The 19,854-nt window shown below is 41.0% G+C and overlaps 1 protein-coding gene across 2 annotated transcripts in view; it reads left to right on the forward strand.

Moving 5' to 3' along the window:
* atad2b (ATPase family AAA domain containing 2B) overlaps nt 1-19,854 on the forward strand; it is a 131,541-nt gene that overhangs the window by 103,175 nt on the left and 8,512 nt on the right. For both annotated transcript variants that reach the window (XM_061901005.1, XM_061901006.1), the window contains exon 27: nt 14,034-14,162. In XM_061901005.1, the coding sequence (XP_061756989.1) occupies nt 14,034-14,162 (129 nt within the window). The remainder of the gene's footprint in view (nt 1-14,033; nt 14,163-19,854) is intronic.

Consider the following 19,854-nt stretch of genomic DNA (forward strand, 5'->3'; position numbering starts at 1 on the left):
GGATCTTCAGCTCTCACTGGATCGGTTCGCAGCCGAGTGTGAAGCGACCGGAATGAGAATCAGGACCTCCAAGTCCGAGTCCATGGTTCTCGCCCGGAAAAGGGTGGAGTGCCATCTCCAGGTTGGGGAGGAGACCCTGCCCCAAGTGGAGGAGTTCAAGTACCTAGGAGTCTTATTCACGAGTGGGGGAAGAGTGGATCGTGAGATCAACAGGCGGATCGGTGCAGCGTCTTCAGTAATGCGGTCGTTGTATAGATCCGTTGTGGTGAAGAAGGAGCTGAGCCGGAAGGCAAAGCTCTCAATCTACCGGTCGATCTACATTCCCATCCTCACCTATGGTCATGAGCTTCGGGTTATGACCGAAAGGATAAGATCACGGGTACAAGCGGCCGAAATGAGTTTCCTCCGCCGGGTGGCGGGGCTCTCCCTTAGAGATAGGGTGAGAAGCTCTGCCATCCGGGAGGAACTCAAAGTAATGCCGCTGCTCCTCCACATCGAGAGGAGCCAGATGAGGTGGCTCGGGCATCTGGTCAGGATGCTACCCTAACGCCTCCCTAGGGAGGTGTTTAGGGCACGTCCAACCGGTAGGAGGCCACGGGGAAGACCCAGGACACGTTGGGAAGACTATGTCTCCCGGCTGGCCTGGGAACGCCTCGGGATCCCCCGGGAAGAGCTAAACGAAGTGGCTGGGGAGAGGGAAGTCTGGGCTTCCCTGCTTAGGCTGCTGCCCCCGCGACCCGACGTCGATAAGCAGAAGATGATGGATGGTTGGATGGATGATGGAGTGCTTAATGAAGGAATTCTTGAATCCCACAGCGTGGGAATGAAACTGAAGGAGCCTGTTGTAGTATGAGCTCCGCTGTCCCTCAGTTGTCTGGTGAAGTGGGTGGACAGGATCGTCCATGATGGCTAGCAGTTTGTCCAGTGTCCTCCTGTCCCTCACTGACACAAACGCTTCCAACTGCGTGCCAATAGTTTGGCCGACTTTCCGGATCAGTTTTTTAAATCCGGTCTAAGTCCCCTTTTGCTAGTGATGCTCCCCCAACAAACCACTGCAAAGTACATGGCACTGGCCACAACAGACGGATAAAAGATCTCCAACAGCTTGCTAACCACATTAAAGAACCTAAGCTTCCTCAGGAAAAAGAGTCTGCTCATACCCTTCTTGTAAACAGCTTTGCTGTTGTCCTTCCAGTCCAGTCTGCTGTTCAAGTGGACTCCCAGGTACTTGTACTGCCACCTCCCGGCCCTGGATCATGGTGGGCTCCACAGGGGTCATTCTCTGCTTGAAGTATACGGTATATCTATTCTTACAATGTATCACTTAAATTTGTTTTCATGTTAAAAAGAGTTGTCATGGGAACAAAAAGATATTTGCGGTATTAATCTTGCAGTGGCGTTGCGTCATGATTATTTACAAGTAAGGAAACCCTGCTGTGCTTCTAACTACAGTGCATCCGAAAAGTACTCACAGCGCTTCACTCTTTCCACATTTTGTATGTTACAGCCTTATACCAAAATGGCATGCATTCATTTTTATCCTCAAAATTGTACACACAATACCCCATAATGGCAGTGTTAACGTTTTTTTTTTATATAGAGCTTTTTGCTACTTTATTACCATTAATAAACTAAGAAATCACATGTACTTAAGTATTCACAGCCTTTGCTCTATACTTTGATGCACCTTTGGCAGCAATTACAGCCTCAAGTCTATTTAAATACAATGTCACAAGCTTGGCGCACTTATTATTGGGTAGTTTCGCCCACTCTCCCTTGCTGCACTTCTCAAGCGCCATCACGTTGGATTGAAAGCTTCAGATTTCTGCAGAAATAGGATTCAAGTCTGGGCTCTTGCTGCACCACTCAAGGACATTTACAGATTTGTCCTGAAGCAATTCCTTTGATATCTTGGCTGTGTGCTTCGGGTTGTTGTCCTGCTGAAAGATGAACCGTCGCCCCAGTCTGAGTTCAAGAGTGCTTTGAGCAGCTTTTCATCCTGGATGTCTCTGTACATTGTTGCATCTATATTTCCATCTATTCGGACTAGTCTCCCAGTTCCTGCCGCTGAAAAACATCTCAACAGCATGGTGCTGCCATCACCATACTTCACTGTAGGGCTGGCATTTGCCTGGTGATGAGCAGGGCTTGGTTTCCTCCACACACAATGCCTGGCATTTACATCAAAGTGTTACATTTTTGTCCAATCAGACCAGAAAATGTTGTTTCTCATGGTCTGAAAGTCTTTCAGGTGCATTTTGGCAAACCCCAGGCTATCTGCCATGTGCTTTTTATTAAGGAATAGCTTCCGTATGGTCACTCTACCAAACAGGCCTTATTGGTGGATTGCTGCAGAGATGGTTTCCCTTCTGGAAGGTTCTACTCTCTCTACAGAGAAATGGTGTAGCTTTGACAAAATGACCATCGGGGTCTTGGTCACCTGGACCCTGACTGGGACTGGTACCTGACTAGGGCCCTTCTCCCCTAGGAAGAGTCCTGGTGGTTCCAAACATCTTCCATTTATGGATGGTGAAGGCCACATTGCTCATTTGGACTTTCAAGGCAGCAGATATTTTTATGTACCCTTCCCCAGAGTTTTGCAATCCTGTCTCGGAGGTCTACAGACAATTCCTTCTACTTTATGCTTGGTTTGTGCTCTGCCTTGCAATGTCACGCGTGGGACTTTTTACTCATAAACAGATGTGTGACTTTCCAAATCATCTCCAATCAACTAAATGTACTACAGGTGGACTCCAATTAAGCTGTAGGAACATCTCAAGGATGATCAGTTGTAATAAGATGACCTGAACTTACTTTTGAGTCTCATAGCAAAGGCTGTGACTACTTATGTACATGTTATTTTTGTTTTGTTTTTTATATTTAATAAATTTGCAAAAACTTCTAAAAAAAAAACCAACAAAAAAAACCTACATGTAGGGCTGGGCAATATTGCCTTTTTTTAATATTGCAATATTTTTAGGCCATATCGCAATATACGATTTATATATTACGATATTTTGCCTTGGCCTTGAATGAACACTTGATACATATAATCACAGTAGTATGATTATTCTATGTGTATACATTAAAACATTCTTCTTCATACTGCATTAATGTATGCTACTTTTAAACTTTCATGCAGAGAGGGAAATCACAACTAAGTCAATTGACCAAAAGTATATTTATTAAAGTTATTACGCAATGGCACAAATATTCAAGTCATTTCCAAAACATAATTGCAAGATTGTCAGAGACATTTTAAGTGTCAAATAAAAATGAGCTGTATGATAGGAAATCAAATAGTATTCGTCCTTGACTATGTGGTATGTTAGTAAAGTAATGAAATTCTCTTCATTCTCTAGCGAGTGACTTACAAATGATGCTACATATCAGCAGTAATGCTACTTTTTATAGCAACACTTTTTCCCCTCACACTTGACAAATTACGGTTGTCTGTTCGACATATTCCCACTTGAAGGCGAACCACCGCCAGACGATGGAAACCCTGCTGTTTTTATTGGGAATTAAGTCTTCCTTCATTTGTTACCAGATCCGCACCATCTTTGTCTTGTACGGCTACGTTAGCAGCTAATGTTAGCCATGCCGCTACCTCTCTGCCCTGCGAGGGCGTGTATGTAACGTAAGAATGTGCACCTGCTTGTCTGTGAGGAGTCACAGGAAAGAGCGAGGAGAGCCTGAAGTGTACGCCCGCAGCTAAAAGTCCTGCGTGAGAACGTATACTCAAATATTACGATATAGTCATTTTGTATATCGCACAGAGACAAACCCGCGATATATCGTATATATCGATATATCGCCCAGCCCTACCTACATGTTATCACATTGTCATGGGGTATTGTGTGTAGAATTTTGAGGACATAAAATAATATATTTCATTTAGGTATGAGGTTGTAACATAAAAAATTGTGGAAATGGTTAAATTCTGTTAAGTTCTGTTGACTTGTGAAATTTAGTTTCTTACTAACAATAAACCAAAGCCATTACATGATGCTAACCATCAAGCTTGGACATGCTTCATTTAAGGGTTTGCTATCATAAGTAGCACAACCGTGGCATTGTATACAGCAAATGGTGCGTTTGTCATACAACCAGTTCTGTATTGCTTTTGTAACTTTAAACTTTATTTTTGTTGTACAATGGGATTTACTTTATACGGGCAGATGCGTTCATGGGTGACCTAGCCAACGTTTCTTTTCTATCCAATAGGTCTGGTTTGATAGCTGATGGTAGTCAGCTGTCTTTCTCAGATGAATGACTTGTCAGGCTTATCCAAACTTGCTTATGTCTCTTTTTGCTTTTCATCCCTGCTCCCTGCATAGGCAGGATGCCAATTACAGCTGAGGTCTCTCAATCAACACATGTCATGACTAAAACATGAGTCTCCACTCTGCCCCGGGACATCCGCCAACTTGTCCCAAGATGTGCTCAAGCAACAGAACATGCAAATTAAGGCCTGTGGTACTTTGCCAGGACACTACAGGGTCTCGCCTAATTCCCCCAAGTGGACTGGAAATTGGTACCTTGGCTCAGTGGGCTCCCCTGACAGTGCTCCCCAGCGGTTGTGGGTGACTCAGGGGTGTAATTGGTGTAAAAGAATTGCTCTTTTGCCATACATTCACTTTAACACTGCCTCCCACTTTTGCTTCATAGTGACACAGAGCTGTCAAGCCTATATTGAGTGGCTTTTAGCCAGGTCCCACATTCATGGCAGTGATGCCATCATTCAAACAGATTGGCAGGCCTTCTAGGTGGCCTCAGCTTCTGGCTTCGGCTAGCAGCACAGATCAACGTGTATGGCATGAGTGGCAAAAGAGTGGCGTGAAGCAAGAAAGGTGGTGGTGGAAGATATCTTAAAAAAACAGATCATGAAAATAGGAGACTGTGAATAATTGCTTTTTCATCCCTAGCTTACTGAACAAATTGAATTTCCTACACACGCAGGATGAGAGTCGCCATTTAAGCAGCCGTTTGCTGGTTTGGCTGGGCTGGCACATTGCTTTGTGTTTATTAGGACTTGCAGGGAATTTCAGTCTTCCCTCAGTCATACTCATTGATTCTAGTATGCTTATTATTTCTGACTGTCAGTTTGATGGAGGAGGCTCTGAAATCTCCAAGGAGTGAAATACCATCAGGATTATTAGGAGTTTAGTCACAAAACACCCCAAGACTTTAGTACATGGATGGCATTGTTTGGCTATTTGCGCAGGCCTTTCACAGCTATAAAGTAGCCTTACTCATTAGGCAAGTTATTGCCAGTTTATGGAAATAATGCTGTCTGGATCAGACTGGATAGTTGGAATGATTGAATGACAAGATCCCAAGGCTTCTTCTCGACTGGTTGGTAAGAAGTCTCTCATTCTCAGCTCTTTCTACCAATTATCAGACTTTTGTCTACAGATGGCGTGGGAAAAGGGTAGCAGGCGAATGAGAATTTAACCAAGAGCACACTTAAGGTGGATTTTCTTTTAACCACTGGCCAGAATGAGCTATTTTATTTTCTGTCTTTGGTGGTACATTATAAAGTCCATCCATCCATCTTCTTCCGCTTATCCAAGGTTGGTTCGTGGGGGCAGCAGCCTAAGCTAAGAAGCCCAGACTTCCCTCTCCCAAGCCATTTTGTCCAGCTCCTCCCAGGAGATCGCTAGGCGTTCCCAGGCCAGCCGGGAGACATAGTCTTCCCAACGTGTTCTGGGTCTTCCCCGTGGCCTCCTACCGGCCGGACTTGCCGTAAGACCTCCCTAGGGAGGCGTTCTGGTGACATTCTTACCAGATGCCGAACCACCTCATCTGGCTCCTCTCAATGTGGAGGAGCAGCGGCTTTACTCTGAGTTCCTCCCGAATGACAGAGCTTTTTACCCTTCTCTCTAAGGGCGAGCCCCACCACCCGGCCGAGAAACTTATTTCAGCAACTTGTACCTGTGATCTTGTCCTTACGGTCATAACCCAAAGCTCATGACCATAAGTGAGGATGGGAACGTAGACCGACCGGTAAATTGAGAGCGTTGCCTTCTGGCTCAGATCCTTCTTCACCACAACAGATCGATACAGCGTCCGCATTACTGAAGACGCCACACCGATCCGCCTGTCGATCTAACGATCCATTGTTCCCTCACTCGTGAACAAGACTCCGAGGTACTTCAACTCCTCCACTTGGGGCAAGATCTCTTCCCCAACCTTGAAATGGCTTTCCACCTTTTTCCAGGCGAGAACCATGGACTCGGACTTAATGATAATAATAAATAAAAGGGACGCGGCATGGCGCGGTAGAGAAACCTCAGGGTTCCCGGTTCGATCCCCACATTCTACCAACCTTGTCACGCCCGTTGTGTCCTTGAGCAAGACACTTCACCCTTTCTCCTGATGGGTCCTGGTTAGTGCCTTGCATGGCAGCTCTCACCATCAGTGTGTGTGAATGGGTGAATGTGGAAATAGTGTCAAAAGCGCTTTGAGTACCTTGAAGGTAGAAAAGCGATATATAAGTATAACCCATTTACCATTTAAAAGCAGAGACACCAACCTGTGGGATTCTTTGTTTGGGCACTCAAAATGAATGTTATGCAGACAAATGGGCCATGCATTTTAACTGGAGCTGCGTTACAAGTTAGAGTAACCACCCAAGAGGAAATTAAAAAGTGGATTATAATCACAATATAGCCTCTGAATCGTAGTTAAATAGACTTAGACTTAGACTTCCTTTTTATTGTCATTCAAAATTTGAACTTTACAGTACAAATAGGAACAACATTTCATTGAGGTGCCCGAAGACTCCTACCACTATGAGCAAACAGACTAGTTTGTTACACAAAATTTGTTAGTAAGATAACAATGACTCCAGTCGGTCACATATAAATTGCATCTGTTCATGTTGTGACTGCGAATGATTTGTGCTGCTTTTGTTTCCACAACAAATTCAAATTAGTAAACATGCAAGACAGAAAGTATATTTTTCTACCAAGGTGTTTAATTTCCTTTTTGGGGAAAACAAATGTTTTTGACACCATTATTTGTTAAATTGTAGTCCTGAGAGTCCAACCAAATATTACAACAGCAGCAGGCGAATTTCTATGATTTTACTTGCTGGTGTATTTTGGCATTGATCTTACATAAGGGGCTTTTAAACCCTATCACTGACACTTTTTTGCCTTCACAGTGACGCAGACATAATTTCCAGTAGAGTGTGCTGGGGATTTTTCAGTGATTTGATGTTTGACGGACTCAGGAACGTTGCATATTTTAAGAAGGGATGGCAAGACGCCGGAATATGATTTGTCATGATTGTCCCTGACCCCTTCTAACACCATCTATATTGTATTACCTGTGTGAATGCCCGGTAAACCACATGGACTGAATATCGTTTTTTAAATCATCCCACTGTCATTCAGTGCCACGTCCACCCTTTGCCCTCACTTAATCTGTTAAGTCTTGTGTGGCAACAAGGTCTTCATTTACCTTTTTTTCAAAGACAAAAAGTCCTACAGAAAAAACTGAGTAGTTGAGGCTGAACAGTTTCCGTGTTGTAACTATGTGGCCCCTGTTTTACCTTTTGTTCAATGATAACACCTCACAGCCTGAGATACACCCTTTAGTGGAAGGAAGACCTCCAACCTTCACATATAATTGGTGCAGGCTGCTTTGCTTTTTACTTTGTTCCTTAACAATATGTCCCCATCTTGTCTACAGTATATTATTGATTATAGTTGCTGCTTGTAAAGGCTGTTACACTTGTTGAACATTTTTCTATTTGCTAAAACATAGATGACTTTAGCGGTATACGTTTTGGTCTGTTGTTAGTATTGTCACTTTTGCCCAGACACGAGTAGAGTGTAGCCTGCGGGTCATATACGACCCATGCTTTTAAATCAGGCCTGACAAACTTTTTCAGATTTTTTTTTTCAACTTTTGCTGTTGCCAGCAATAGGATTTGCAGTCTCAAATTTTAAAAATAATTTTATAGGTCTCTGAAGTTATACATTTTGTGCTTTCCAGTGACATTACAGTAATCATAGGGACTGTGTAATAGAAGCGCCAGTAAGGCAAGGCTTTGATACAAAGCAGAGTGGGGTTTGTTAAAGAGGAAAGTGAGCCAGTGTAACAGAAAGTTATATAGACAACCAAGTTTTGCTTGAGTAAACAGTGTTTGTCATGTTTTTGCTTGATTAGAGAACCAGTCGAGGAGGTCGTTTGTGAAGGAAACGAGAAAGGACGGTCACATCAAATTGATATTCAATGTTTTAAACTGGGGGGGGGAGTACTGATCCAATATTAATATCATCCCGGTGTCAGCAAAATAAAAACAAGTATTGGATAATAATATCAGCTAACGTCTAAAACCTCCAACAATATAAAAAAACAATATATAAGCCCTCCGATACAAGCAGTCCTGCAGGGCATTTACTTGGGCAAAGCTTGACAATTTTATCAGTAGATACAATATACACATATGACACCAGTATTTGGTATTTGAAAATATAAATATAATTAGCGAAGTACATAGTAAGGTTGTACGGTATACTGGTACTAATAAAGTATGATTGAATTAATGCTATACTGCTTTCGAAAAATACTGATTGGCAGGGCGGCGTCATTGACAAACCTTTGTGTGTGAAGCGAGAGAGAGACCATCCTAGTAGTGATTTAGCGAGGCTGTGGTTAGGGTTTCTCCATCTTTAATAGCCTAAGCCAATATATATCACAGTAACTCTTTGTTTCTCCTATCGATTCTTAATTTGACAAAAGTTGAACAAAATGGTGGATTAGCATCAATTTTTTTTAGTTTAGAGGTAACGTGACCTTACAAAGCCAACAGTGAGGTTTTTACAGGCATATACTGTACATACAGTAGGTAGGATTGCATAGAAATAACTGACTAAATTTTGATAAGAAATAAATATTAATTTGTAGAATTTAACAAAACAAAACGTGAAAATTGCATACCCAAAAATTTAACATTTAGTAACATTTTTAAAACTGTTAAAAATCTTTGTCATCTACCTAGAAAATATACTGTTAAACTGAAAAAAATAAATATAAAATATTATTGCTCAAAGGTTGTGGTGAAACTAATATGTAACAGGCTCATAATATGCAACTCACGATATTTCAAGCGTTCTTTTTTGTGTAGGGTTTTCAAAATATGTAAGCAATGATGATCAAAAATATAACAAAGGCTTGACATATTTTGGAAATTACACAAAAATTTTCCATTTAGTAACATTTTTAAAACTGTTAAGAATCTTTGTCATCTACCCAGAAAATATACTGTTAAATTGAAAAAAAAATATTACCAAATATTATTGCTCAAAGGTTGTGGTGAAACTAATATGTAACAGGATCATAACATGTAACTCACAATATTTCAAGCCTTCTTTTGTGTGTAGGGTTTTCAAAATATGGAAGCAATCATGATCAAAATTTTAACACATAAACGCTTGACATATTTTACTTTTCATGAGTTTATATTACTTATTAGTTTCCTATAAAAAGTTGAATTGCTGACATGAATGAACACGGTACTCTAATTTTGAGTTTCACCTGTTCAGTGAAAACTACTGAAAATCTGGTTGCATGAAAGTAACTTTTCTCTGACAACAATTGAACATTAACGGACCAAAAGTCACAAGCACTGTAGCAAATGGGTGCAAGCTTTTTACCACAAGCTCAGTCACAACTCGGTGAATTTCATTTATCCTGGCCTAAGTCATTGCACTTTTACCTGCCGCGGTGAAAGGACAGCGGTATCGTAGACATGACCTGGTACGAGTACTCACTGCCCGTTTCGAAGCCAGTCAGAATCTGTCTATCATGCTCATCTAAATGAGAAGGCATTCTATACAATTGAACAAAAAATAGCGCTCACATTCTAGGCGGTATTAGTTAGTGCCTGTTGTATTAGCGCCAGATGACTGCTGCTGGGATGAGATTGGCGAGATTCGAAAACGCAACATTCATTTATAGTTATTGCATGCTGTGAATGCAAATGTTTCAGCATATTGCGCTTATGTCCTTCTGTAGATAAAATAGCAACCTTGCAGTTATTACAAGTAGTGCTGTTGCAATCTTTTCTTGTAAATGTTGCAAAACTTTTGAGTGTTTACCTGGCATGGGTGCCATGTTGCTGTCTGTTGTTACACAACATGCGCACATTGGAATTGTTAAATGAATTGTTTGAAATAATGTCAAGTGATTCCAAGTAATTAATACACTGGGAACTGGTACTGAACAAGAACCAGTTTTAGATTCACATCCCAATTTATTTGTAACCCTAGTAAAGACTGTTGATCACCAAAATCCTATTACCGGGCATTGCCGATGACATGTGGTCCAAGTAAATGGTAAATTGGTTATACTTGTATAGTGCTTTTCTACCTTCAAGATACTCAAAGCACTTTGACACTATTTCCACACTCACCCATTCACACACACATTCTCGCACTGATGGCGGGAGCGGCCATGCAAGGCGCTAACCTCGACCCATCAGGTGCAAGGGTGAAGTGTCTTGCTGAAGAACACAACAGATGTGACTAGGTTGGTAGAAGCCGGGGATGGAACCAAAACCCTCAGGTTGCTGACATGGCCGTTTTCCCAACCGTGCCCCGCCATCCCCTAGTAAGTAACATCCCCTAAGAAGCATGCAAATATAAATATTAGAAATTTTACAAGAGCAGATAACGCGGTTACAGCTAGTATGTGGAAAATGGTGCTAGGGAGTCGGTAACAGGCGGCGAGATTAAACGACACTTGTCAATCTTGGTCCTTAAAGCATGGGATTACTGCCCTTTTGTGTTCGCCTGAGTTTACTCAATCATGGCGAGCGTTGTAAGACACACTGGCGCCATTTACCCCATGCTGTCACCATGCTCCTGATCAAGCTGACAAAGGCAGGGGAGCATGGGCTTCCGCAATCAGCCGACTCGCAGCCAGGGGAGAATACATTTAAAGGGAGTGAATGGAGCGGAAACTGGACTGAAAGATGGGAACGAAATGTGAAAAACATTAAAAGAAGTAGCAGGAGGGCATGAGGCGGCTTCTATAAAACATTGAAAGAGGGAAAAGGTAGGAAGATGGTCCATAGCGTATAGAAAGTGCACCATAAATGCTCCCAAAACACAAGATTGAAACCCACAAATGTTAAAAATGTGACAGCATTTGGATGAAAGTATGGTAGTAGAAGTGGATTTTACATTTGATATGGTCTGTAATGATGCTAATTAAAGCTTTTATGCATATTTTTTTCACCCTGTGGTGATATGCTCCATTTTGTTCCCGCTTTATGACAACTCCTGGCAAAACCCCAAAGCGCTCCCTTTTGGCCGTTAAGAGTTACTGTATGAAAATGAAATCATAAAATGTGCTGAGTATGGCTCAGCAGACCAAAGACCTAATGATCTCTATTATTTTTGCGGGGATATTACAGTCTTTGCTGTTGAACCTTTTTACTTAACAAGGGACTTGCACTTATTAGAGGCCCGAGGGAGTTTTTATGTCACATCTTAGTGAGGGGATTCTCCCACACTGCCAGGTTTTGTACTGGAAAATGACCATATCTTAAAAGTTATTACGTACTTAATTTAATTTTTCCAGGCTATTGCGTTCAGTAGTGACTAGCATATCCTGGGAACTGCACTTCAGTGGAAACTTTACAAGCGAAAAATGTACTTGTTGAATTGAACGTTAACATATTTGTAAACTACATTGTATTTAAAAAAAAAAAAAAAAAAGTCCATACCTTTCTGTCTGAGCATTTGCAGATTTTGTTCCACTCTAGTCCTTTCGGTGGCACACACTCCATCCCTTGGATGTTTTGAGTCTGCTACACTAAGCTGCACCGAAAGCAAGCTATTGAAAACCTGAAAAAATGCCTCAATCATTCCTCAGATCTTCACAAAAACTGTTTCTTGGTCTAGACTTTTGGGGAAACTACTTTTGTAGTTTTTTGGCGTAATCTTGCTTTCAAAGAGTAAACAAACTAATCAAGAAAATCAGCCGAATCATGACACACTGGGCAATACAGTTTTACTTCAATCAAAGGAAGAATTTTAGTGTTCTTGGTCCAAAAAAAAACATTCCAAAAGGTCTGACGAAGACAAAAAAATGTACAAAAATCCAAACAGGTTTTTTTTAATGAAAAATAATGCAATTTCAATGTGTCCATTACAGACACCCAAAAATTGGAACAGAAAATACATTATAAAGTGAATAATTATAGTTACAAGCAGAAAACAATGTGAAATGCTTAACATCAGAAGATTGACCTTTTATTAAAAGCTTTCATTGTCAAAGACGGATATGAGGGTGGGGAAGATGCCACTTTTGTACTTTCACCAACATGTGAAATTCTTTGTTTGGGTGCTCGATTCTGCAGAATCATACGCAGACTCACGGACCAGTTTGATACACGCAATGCACGATAATCGAGACGGTATAGGAAAACTATGGAGAAACATTTTGTCAAAAACTTTTGTCAAAACCAAAATATAGGAAAATCGAAGTACCACTGCACATACTTCCATCTATACCTAGATCTACAGTTTGCTGCTATACTGTATATTTGCATAATGCTAGGTAACTAACTGGCAAACGCATAATCAAATAGTCAATATAACAACACAATGGACTTAACTGTTTAGTAAAAGTAGATTATTCGAACTGACCAACAAACAAATGAGCGGAAAAAACAAACCTGAATCTAGTGGCTAAGTAGTTAATAAACAAACTGCTTGCTTAGTGGGGTAGTATTCCAGTTATTTCATCCTAAATCAGCAGTGGATAACTGTTTTAATTAGGGACATTTATAGGTGGCATTCTGTAATGAATTGACATTTTTATCAGTCGATTTTAGGCGAAACGAAACAAAGCATAGTATTGTTTTTGAGATGTGTGGATTCTAGTTTTCCTTATAACAAATATAGCTTCATTAATTTATTTATTTTATGCTCTTTGTAATATTTTTTGCCACATAATCTTGAAAAGGCCACATAGTTGCGTGTCTAACACATGTTCATTGCCTTTCACATGCATTCCCCACCCCCACTTTTCTCTGTTTGCATGCTGTCATTGATGGTAACTTTAATTAATGTGCCTTTGCATTCTGATGAGCTCTGCATTTTGAGCACACACCGAGGTCAATTAAGAGGTCTTTTCACTGTCCACAATGTTTTAATTAAAGTAGCAGTGAAATTTAAACGTGCTTCTTATTATGATTAGCCTTAATTAAATGTCACTCTGATCTGCATTGCTTCAGATTGCTGCTGACCTCCAAATACTTTATCCCTGCATACATGTTTGTTGGCCACTGACCAGTGTGTTTTATACATTCACTTGTGTCAGACTACCACAATTAGATTTGGACAGCAACACACACACAATGAGACTGTTTGTATAGGTTGTCGTTTCAATTCCGTGCAGTGGATCGCATCGTAAATCTGCTTCTTAAATACCTAATTTGCACATACTACAGATTATGCATTACAAGGCATCTGTTCATCAACTAGTGCTGTATATTAGACGTATAACGACGTATACATTTCCTTCAAAATCATTACACATTTACACATGGAGTCCAGGAAACTTAATGAATGTTGTTTTTTTATTGACCATGCTGACTACCGCTACACAAATTAAAACCAACTCCAGGAAGTCAACAACTTTTTACTGTGTTGTTAGATAAGGTTTAAAAACATGCCATAATGCTGTACATTACTTAAGAAAAAAAACATTTATTTTTCTTCACACATAATGAGGTGGCGACTTGTCCAGGGTGTACGCCGCCTTATGCACCAATGCAGCTGAGATAGGCTCCAGCTCCCCCCGCGACCCCTAATGGGAGAAGCGGTAGAAAATGGATGGATGGATACTTGAGTTTTGCATCATGGTCAATTTAGAAAATTATACAATGCCATTAAGACCATAGTCCACTGTGCAACCAAATGCAACAGATGCATTGTTGTCCTGTGGAAAACACTTAAGCCATTTCTATTATGTTGTTTTTAGCATTTTCTTGTCGTTTGTTGCAGGTTCTGCTAGAAATGGTGGTGAAGAAGAGTGATGGTTTTAGTGTGGAGGAGCTGGAGAGGCTCTACTCAGTTGTCAGCCAATGCATCTTTGTTCATCGCAGAGAGTACGACAAGACGCAGCTTCTGGAGGTACAAGCACTCTTTGTCAAACCTATGAGGCTCTATTAATAGCTAGGAATCAAGGGTTCTAAGAACATTGAACGTATGCCCTGATAACAACCCTTTACAAATACAGCCTGACAAATAAATGTTGCTTTTAGAAGATCTGGAATAAAAAAAAACATCAAATCAAGTAGAATAAATATTCATTAAATGAGTCAATTGGTCAAAGAGAGGTTTTTGTAGTACTGTTAATCAAAAAAATAACTGCTGCCTCCTATTTCTGCTGCTATTAAACGTTACAAAAAAAATTAATCAATTTAAAATAATTTAATAGTGATTGGTTTGATTTTTCTGTTATTACAGGCACGAAACCCAAAACTATCGAGGTTGGCACGTTGTGTAAATCGCAATAAAAACGGAATACAATTTGCAAATCCCTTTCAACCTATATTCAATTGAATACACTGCAAAGACAAGATACTTAACGTTCGAACTGGTAAAAAAATTTTTTTTGCAAATAACTCATTTGGAATTTTTCAAAGAAGCTGGCACAAGTGGAAAAAAAGACTGAAAAAGTTGAGAAATGCTCATCAAACACTTATTTGAAACATCCCAGAGTTGAACAGGCTAATTGGGAACAATTGGGTGCCATGATTGGGTATAAGCAGCTTCCATAAATTCTTAGTCATTCACAAACAAGGATGGAGCGAAGATCACCACTTTGTGAACAAATGCGTGAGCAAATTGTCGAACAGTTTAAGAAAAACATTTCTCAACAAGCTCTATTTCAAGGAATTTAGGGACTTCACTATCTACGGTCCATAATATCATCAAAAGGTTCAGAGAATCTGGAGAAATCACTGCACGTACAGTAAGTAGTAAGGCCGAAAACTAACAGTGAATGCGCGTAACCTTTGATCCCTCAGGCGGTGCTGCATCAAAAACAAACATCAGAGTGTAAAGGATATCATCACATGGGCTCAGGAACACTTTACTACAGTTCGTTGGTACATCTGCAAGTGCAAGTTAAAACTCTACTATGCAAAGCGAAAGCCATTTATCAACAACACCCAGAAACACTGCCGGCTTTGCTGGGCCCAACTCATCTAAGATGGACTGATGAAAAGTGGGAAAGTGTTCTGTGGTCTGACGAGTCCACATTTCAAATTGTTTTTGGAAACTATGGACGTCCTGTCCTGCAGACCAAAGAGGAAAAGAGCCATCCAGATTGTTCACGGAGCAAAGTTCAAAAGCCAGTATCTGTGATGGTACGGGGGTGTATTAGTGCCCAAGGCAAAAGGTAACTTACACATCTTTGAAGGCACCATTAATGCTGAAAGTTACTTACAGGCATACTTGCCAACCTTGAGACCTCAGATTTCGAGAGGTGAGGGGTGGGGGCAGGGGGCGTGGTTAAGAGGGGAGGAGTATATTTACAGCTGTTGTATGCGCAGTTGTGCACTGCACTCTCTAAAAGCCGTAGATGTTATTGTCACATATGCATGATTGATTGATTGATTAAAACTTTTATTAGTAGATTGCACAGTACAGTACGTATTCCGTACAATTGACCACTAAATGATAACACCCGAATAAGTTTTTCAACTTGTTTAAGTCAGGGTCCACGTTAATCAATTCATGGTACAAATATATACTATCAGCATAAGACAATAAGAGATGTTATTATTCTCCTGAATGACAGCCGGTAGTCACCCAGATAATAAGTATTAGGGCGTGCTATGAAGCCATTTGCTTTGTCGCCTACTACAACATGTACGATCTGCTTGTCAGTCCAGCATCTTGTTGTGTATGGCTTCCCCGGCAACACGTACACGACTGCAAGGCATACTGGGTGACACAGAGTACACTAATGGTTGTGATATAAACAATTTTAACACTCTTAGTAATATGCGCTATGCTGTGAAGCCACATCAATTAAGAACGACGAACACTTTTCGGGAGAACGTCCTCACAGTAACACAACATAAATGCAACACAACAAATACCCAGAATCCTTTGTATTCATGACAATTCCTGACTATTTTATACACCCCGCTAGCAACAGGGGTTGGGGGCGCGGGGGTGTAAAATATATTCAGGTATTGTCACGGATACAAAGGATTCTGGGTATTAGTTGTGTTGCGTTTATGTTGTGTTACTGTGAGGATGTTCTCCCGATAATGTGTTTGTCAATCTTGTTGGGTGTGGCTTCACAGCGTGGCGCATATTAGTAAGTGTTAAAGTTGTTTATATCACAACCATCAGTGTACTCTGTATCACCCAGTATGCCTTTCAATCTTGAACGTGTAATTGCGGAAGCTGCACTCAACATGTTGCCGGACCAAAAATTGGTCCGTACATGTTTTTGATGGTGTCTATGGCAATGGCTTCACAGCACGCCCATATTCTTGTATTCAGGATGAACGCTATTGCATATTTGCGGGATCGTTAGCGGCTCCAATTGTCATCATTACTCTGTGAAACAGGTTTAAATAGCTCTGTGAGTGGTAAAGGCGGACAACCTCTGATGTATTTCAGCGGGCGCTTGGCGGGCGGGTACGGTCCTGATAAAATGTTGGTTCGGGTGGATGGCGGGTTGGATGACGACTTTGGTGATGCTGATGTGGATGATATAACTGCCCATCTGCGCATCTCTAATATATATACATCTGATAACAGCAGGATATTACTGTGTAACAGAGTGACTGACTGATGATTGTGTGACAATATTCCCCAGTTTTATCCTTTGTTTGTGATTTTCAACATGACACTGTGAATTGGTCCAATGTTTTTGAAACAATATTTAAACCTGTAGGTTGTACAGCATCACTGAAAGTTTCTCCTCTTTACTTATCAGACGACCGTCTCGAGATCGATCCTTTACAATAAAGCATCATACAACAAAGATGCAACAAACACGGCTTTTGGAATAAACTAATTTGGGTGACATTTAAAAAATAAATAAAGCTTTTGTTGAATTTTAAAATATTTTTTATGTGTAAACCGAGTTGGACTGGTCCAAAACGTGTGTGTCAGAGTTAAACGACACTATTAATGCTCTAAAAAGAATAAAGGTCAGATTTTTCCTTTTGACACCTTGTCCAAAAAGTCATCCAAAATTTCAGTTAATGTTCCACGACGCTAAAAGAATGTACAGTATCAGAAGTTAAATTTAGATTTTTGCTTTTTAACATGACTATTTAAAACCATACGCGTTAATACATACAGTGTGAGTTTAATAAAATTATTCATCCATCTTGATATTGCTTTTAGTCATTGGAGCTCATATTATTTCCCCCCAGAAGCCCATCTGGTCATTTGCTGCTGCTGTGGGGATGTCAGTGCAGTCCACCGATGGCAGCGTAGTGCTGGTAACTGCTGTCAGCGGTGTCAGGGTGCCGTCGACCAGGTGGTTGAACCTCTGACAGGGAGGCAGGGTGGCGGTAGCGGCTGCTGAAATTGGAGCAGAAATGTCAGCCAGTTCGGCACCTTCACTTGTTACCAATGCACTCCGCAGCTTCATAGAAAATGTAAAGATGTAAATCCACAGAGAATGGCCGTTTTTGCTTACCATTGCACGTCGCGGGAGTGCATGTGGGTACGCCGTAAATGGAGCTTGTCGGTGCATTTGTCTCCGCACTGTGATGCACACATTCTCTGCGGGGCACAGCGTTCTCCACCAGCGCCGCTGACCTTTCAGCAGATGGAGTGGACTGCACTCTTGCTTCTCGTTAAAAGCCAGAGGTGCCGTCTGAGCGCACTGAACACGGCAACACACACCAGCGGGTTTTATCTACAGATTGGTAGTCTTGTGGGTGCAGGCCTGGAATTACAGTTAGCCTTTTTTTCCGGACAGCAATTAGATGCTTTGTGACAGTCTTTGACTTCCAGTCTTTGACCCATGCCTTGCTGTAGCTTTGCGTCCCAAGTAAAACGAACATAACTGTTTATTTTATCTCACATGGAACATAATTTTATGCACTCCATGTGGTCTCAATTTTCTCAATTCATTAGTTGAACTCATCAACCAGTTATTCGAAGAAGCAAAACATATATCAAAACCTGTTTCTAATTTAATTAATTGATTTAATCAATTAATCTTTTGGGGCCCTAACTACAATTAATATTGGCGTGGCGCAGTGGGAGAGTGGCTGTGCGCAACCCGAGGGTCCCCGGTTCAATCCCCACCTAGTACAAACCTCGTCACGTCTTTTGTGTCCTGAGCAAGACACTTCACCCTTGCTCCTGATGGGTGCTGGTTAGCGCCTTGCATGGCAGCTCCCTCCATCAGTGTGTGAATGGGTAAATGTGGAAGTAGTGTCAAAGCGCTTTGAGTACCTTGAAGGTAGAAAAGCACTATACAAGTACAGCCCGTTTATCATTTATTTATTTATAAATCTCATATTTGCTAATGTTCCAACTATATTGTCGTAACAATAAAAGAGTACAGTATTTCGTAACAAATATTTTCCCGGGACCAGAAAGTAATGTCAGACCCCAATGAAATACACATTGTTTTTTTGGTTCATTTTGGAGGAAGAGTAAAAATATAACAAGAAAAAATATAAATGTTTGTGACGCACAAAAGGAATGGATTACTGGCGCTTATCTTAGCAGTCATACAATAAAAATGTCCCCCACTACATGTTGCATTTTACGGCCACCTTAGTTACTTGCTTTTCTTTTTATCCCAGCTTGGATGTGTGTTGTTTAAATGATTAATGGCGAACATTCTAGCCGCTGGGCGACTGCTTCTTTTGAGACCATTTGTGTTGAAATGTCATCATACCTGCAGGCACAGAAATCACTTCCTCCATGAATAATTGCTCTGAGCCCTACAACTGTGACTTTTATCTGTGTGGATTGGTGGCTTTCTAGCTTGTGGGGAACTTCATCTGGACACAATGGAGCAGAATGTTGCCTCTTGTCGTACTTTCATTGCCACAAAGACACCAGTGATCCTTTGGGTGTTTGGGTGGTCCGAGGAATAAGAGCTCACTGGTTGATTATAACTGGAATACACGTTTAGTGAGCAAATTAATTCAGCCTTTGTTCCATGAGGGTGACCAGAAACAATCAGATAATTTATCAGATTTTTCAGTCTTGTAATGCTAAGCGCAGATGCACCCTTTGGGGTGAAAACTGACTTTTTAACAATGCAGAGGTACTTCCACTTCAAATCCTGCTGCCTTTCGTGCTTTTATGTCTGCAAGATTAAGTGTCTTTGGTTGTGTGGGCGTTGGGAGAGACTTCACACTTGGACAAGTGCGAAAAGCAAAGGTGTGTCTATAAACACAAGCCACATCTTAGCTGGAGTTGCACACTGAATCTACAACTTGTGTTAATGTCACTTTTCATCGCCGAGTTTGGCATGTAGGCAGTCCGAGTGTCTGTTGATGGCTGCGGGGGTAATGCCAATGTGCTAAGTGCATAATTGGTGCTATAAACGGAGCTGCGAGATGTAGTCTGATGGAGCCGAGCATGCTGCTGATGTTGGTTATGTTTCATATTATTACAAAAATACTCCTACTCTCAGCCATGATAGCACTAAAGCTGCTTGTTCAATTTAAATGCAAATAATTGTTTCAACACCAGACTTTATCCAGATCACAGACCTCTAATGAATATATTGGTATTAGCCCTTGGTTTACATGACAGAGTAGAAATAAGTGTTTTAAGGCTCAAATTGTTTTATAGTAAAAAAACATTGGTCATGTGA

Source organism: Nerophis ophidion, linkage group LG05 (genome assembly GCF_033978795.1).
Source record: "Nerophis ophidion isolate RoL-2023_Sa linkage group LG05, RoL_Noph_v1.0, whole genome shotgun sequence".
Lineage (NCBI taxonomy): Eukaryota > Metazoa > Chordata > Actinopteri > Syngnathiformes > Syngnathidae > Nerophis > Nerophis ophidion.